General features: G+C 40.1%; 1 protein-coding gene across 2 annotated transcripts in view; it reads right to left on the bottom strand.

Moving 5' to 3' along the window:
- usp43a (ubiquitin specific peptidase 43a) overlaps positions 1 to 4,410 on the bottom strand; it is a 104,305-nt gene that overhangs the window by 42,701 nt on the left and 57,194 nt on the right. For both annotated transcript variants that reach the window (XM_020610985.1, XM_020610986.1), the window contains 2 exons: positions 1,490 to 1,625; positions 776 to 920 (listed from right to left, as the gene is read on the bottom strand). In XM_020610985.1, coding sequence (XP_020466641.1) covers positions 776 to 920; positions 1,490 to 1,625 — 281 coding nt within the window. The remainder of the gene's footprint in view (positions 1 to 775; positions 921 to 1,489; positions 1,626 to 4,410) is intronic.

Genomic DNA, 4,410 nt, shown 5'->3' with positions numbered 1-4,410 from the left:
AATCAGTATAATCAAACACAGCTGGACTCAAATGAAGGAGTAGAACCATCTCAGGGATGATCAGATGAAATGGACAGAGCCTAAGTTAAATATATGAGTGTCACAGCAAAGGGTCTGAATACTTATGACCATGTGATATTTCAGTTTTTCTTTTTTAATAAATCTGCAAAAATGTCAAAAATTCTGTGTTTTTCTGTCAATATGGGGTGCTGTGTGTACATTAATGAGGAAAAACATGAACTTGAAGGATTTTAGCATATGGATGCAATATAACAAAAAGTGAAAAATTTAAGGGGGTCTGAATACTTTCTGTACCCACTGTATTTTTACCTGTAATGTAGTGTTACCAGAGAAATGGTTTTTAATTGCCAACATGTAATGACAGAGTTTTAGATGGAGTAAATTAGTTGTAGGAGCTCACCCAGGTGAGACAATACTAAAACATTTTATTTTGGATGATGTAATACACCAGGCTGGTATTTAATTTAATTTGTTTGGTGCCCTCATGCATAAAAAACAGACTGAATGGAAGAATACAAAGCACAGTGCAGACACCAGCCTCCTCTTCACAACAGTAAAATGTCTCCCTGTGGTTAACGAAACATAAGGGCTCGGTGAAAGTGAAAAATGACTAAAAGCGCAAGTGAGAATTGGTGTGAATATGAGTTTGTTACATGAGGACAGTGATGGAGAGACATCTGGAAATGAGGAATCAGCCAAACTGCCAAATCAGTGTCAGCAGTGCTTTTGATGGATGTCCTGTTACCATGGTTACCTGAGTGTGGTGCAGAGCCTCCACGACTGTAGAGGGGAGGAGCCTGGAAGGCGTAGATGACATCACTATCAGCAATTGCTGTCAGGTCGTCGTCATCTGAGAAGGAACGCTGGAAACCCGTGGAGTACAGCTCCGACAGGATGACCTGGAGAGACAGTGACAGAGTCATGAATAACTTGTGAAGATTTGACTCACAAAACTATATAATGATACTGCATGCAAGAAAATTAAGAGCAGAACATAGATACATTTGTAATCAATTCAAAGAAATCAGGGCAAACCTTAAAGGTTGCTGCTTTTAATGCTGAACTAAATCATAAAACATCTTGCAAAGTAATTTCTCAAACAAGCACAAACTCAGAGACAATTGCAAGTGAAAGACCAAGATTTAAAAAAAAAAAAAAGCACAAAAATTGAAAAGGTGTTTCTTGGACAAGTATCTTTTAATAAGTTTTTAATATTAGTGTCTTTTCCTTCATCTGCAGGCACATATCCATTCCGTTTCCTATTCTGCCACTTCTTCCAGTCCATGTTTACATGCGATTTTGAGCACTCCACAGTTTTATGCAGAGCAGAGGTCTCCAGACTAAATGAATACACAAGGCCTTTACAGCAGATGCGCCGTAAAAACAAAGAAATCCCTGTGAGTTTTCGTCTCAAACGATGTAAATGTTGTTTAGGTGGCTAGAGTTGTTTTCGCCAAGAAACAGGTACCTGGTCTGGGGAGATGTTGCCCTCCTCCGCCACCATGGCTCTCAGGCAGGACAGGGAACCAAAGAGAGGTACAGCCAGCCCCACCCGCAGATACCTCTGACCCTTCACACTGAACACCAGCGTCACACACATCGGCCTGTGTAAGGGATAAGTAAAAAAATAGAGGAAGAGAGACAACATGTTAGAGCAAACTGCCAAAGGATTTTACAATTCTGATTTTGAATGTTTACATTAGAGAGTCCAAAAAGCCTGGCATAGAGTTATTTACATATTTGTACGCAGACACACATGTCAGGTGTCACACATATACAGCGTAGAGACATCTCAAGCAAAACAGAGACACTAATGCAATTGTGCAACAAAAGTCACGCTGTCAGTTTGTTAAAGACGTGTACTAAACTGTGTTTACAGCAAAACAAACTATTCAGTACAATAGGACTTTGAAATGCACTTTTGAGCAGTTGAACAGGTTTGCGGACAGATTACCTCAGACAGGACCGCTGTATAAAATTTCATGGACATACACCATCCAATTTAATTGTATCTGAAGCGATTGAAGTATTTTGAAATGCTGCCTGGTTGTTTTATTTCTCCCTCGAGTGTACGCAGATTTATATTTGACATGCCAGGCTAAACCGGCACCTCGGTGACCGTCACCGAGGAAGCTGCTGTGTGCTGGAACATGTCAGATTTACAACAATCTGAACAACTCCTGTAGAGATGCATAAAGGAAAAACACTGGAGACAAAGTAAAGGTCATCCCCTTTCATTTTGGATGAAGGCAGTGTGATTGCCGACACCTCCACTTCCTGTTTTTCCATCATGTATTATTCAGGTGAGTAGTGTGTTAGCAGCGAGGGGGCAGACGGTGCAGAATCTGAGCAGCTGTTTGGTTTACACTGTAGCATCCACCAAGATGAGCCACAGATGTGAAATGAAATGGGTTGTCGGATAACACTGCGGAGGAACAGGAAATAGAGGCCGTCATTTTACAAAGGCTTTTTACAGCACAATGCTGGTTTTGTCCAAATGGAAGATCAAGAGTAATGATCTCTTCAGGTCTAAAACATTAAAAGCACTCTTGAAGATTCATGTTATAGTGAAAATCATGCTCAGGTTTACAGATATAACAAACCCATGCCAATTCTATTGCAAATTTTAGATCAGTTACCAATCATGTATAACTCACATACTGCATTTCACAAAAATAAATCAGTAGCCAAATCTATGAACTTGGCTAAAATAGTTGACCCCTTAGATTGAACAAGTGTGGTACAGTATAGATTCGGTAGCACATCCAAATTTTGAGTTTCCCACATAGGATGAACAGTCTTTCCACAAAATAGTTAAGACAAACAATCAACAGCAACAAGAACAAATGGTGTTCAGTTAAAATCTTACACTTAGTAAGATCAACATGAACAAAACAGATCTGTGGTGACCTGAACAGGGTCTGGCCTGGATGTCTACACGCTGAGCAGCAAGCCAGAAATATAAAGCCAGCAAATGAACACTTAAGACAAAAGCTACTTGGCAAAAACAAAAAGGTGCTCAAAGCAAACATCACTGAAATAACAAGATGGTGTAATACAGGCAACAAAAATTAGTCAAAGCAAGACATGGGAAAATAATAGTCCATGCCTAAAAACCAAGTAATGAGAAGAGGTGAGTCCTTAAATAGTGTTCATTGGAGAAAACAATGAAGAGCATAATCCAGAGATAATCACAAACATAAAGCCATAAACATGCGAGCGTGTCTTCATAGATGAGTGTCCGACAACAAACTAGCAGCTGGTTTAAATGCACAGCCAGATGATTACTGCTTGAGCACATGTGAGTGTAGCGAGCGAGGTGATGCTGGACCGCAACGGAAATGCAACAAAATAAGAGCACGAAACAGGAAGCCAACGAAGATCATGACACCATCATCACAGAAGAGTATTGGAGGCTTATTATAAAAGTCTGCTGTATTCAGGTGCTGGCTGAAAGCTCTGGTGTTAAAAACATGGCTGGGGAACAAAGTGGCTCAACGAATCAACTGGTGAACAGATTTGCTTTCAGAGGTGACATGTTTAGAAAATCAAACATTAGATAAATATATGTAAAAATATTAGTTAAGATAAAATAAGAACAGATAAGAAAAACAAGAAAAGATAAGATAAGATAAACCTTTATTAGTCCCACAGTGGGAAATTCACACCAATACAGCAGCAAGGGGACAAAAACAGGCACTCATTGTTAACAAATCAAAAAGTAACAGACAGGTTATTATTAAGATTAATATAAAAAAAACCTTAGTTATAATAATAAAAAATAAAAATTAAGACATATTGCACAATGCTTGCTGTGTATTCAGTTATTCAGTCTGTGGGTGTGTGAGGTCGACTGAGGGTGGGGTTTGGTCTAAATCAAATCAAATCAAATTTTATTTGTATAGCGCCAAATCACAACAAAAGTCATCTCAGGACACTTTACAAAGTAAGGTCTAGACCTTACTGTTATCAATATTATTACATAGGGAAAACCCAACAAATCCCCCTTGAGCAAGCACTTGGCGACAGTGGGGAGGAAAAACTCCCTTTAACGGAAGAAACCTCCGACAGACCCCGGCTCTTGGTGGGCGGCCTTCTGCCTCGACCGGTTGGGGTGAGTGGATAGAGGAGAGACAAAAGAAGAAAAGCAACAAGACACAACAATCAAACACTGATCAGGTCGATGTGGCCGGTGACTGCTCGTCAGAGACATAGAGCTCCAGGGCCAGGGCAACCTGCAGAAAGGTACAGGGAGAGAGAGAGAGGACACACTACGGGAGAAAGGAGACACAAAGTTAGTAATGTGTAATAGTGGCAAGCTAGTGGCAGAGGTGCATGCGCAGACAACTGGAGTTATGACCTGGTCTGAACAGCCAGATTTTAAATCAT

This window comes from Monopterus albus, unplaced genomic scaffold (genome assembly GCF_001952655.1).
Source record: "Monopterus albus unplaced genomic scaffold, M_albus_1.0 scaffold108.1, whole genome shotgun sequence".
Lineage (NCBI taxonomy): Eukaryota > Metazoa > Chordata > Actinopteri > Synbranchiformes > Synbranchidae > Monopterus > Monopterus albus.
The sequence above is the reverse complement of the archived record's forward strand: the minus strand, read 5'-3'. Positions and strand labels throughout refer to the sequence as shown.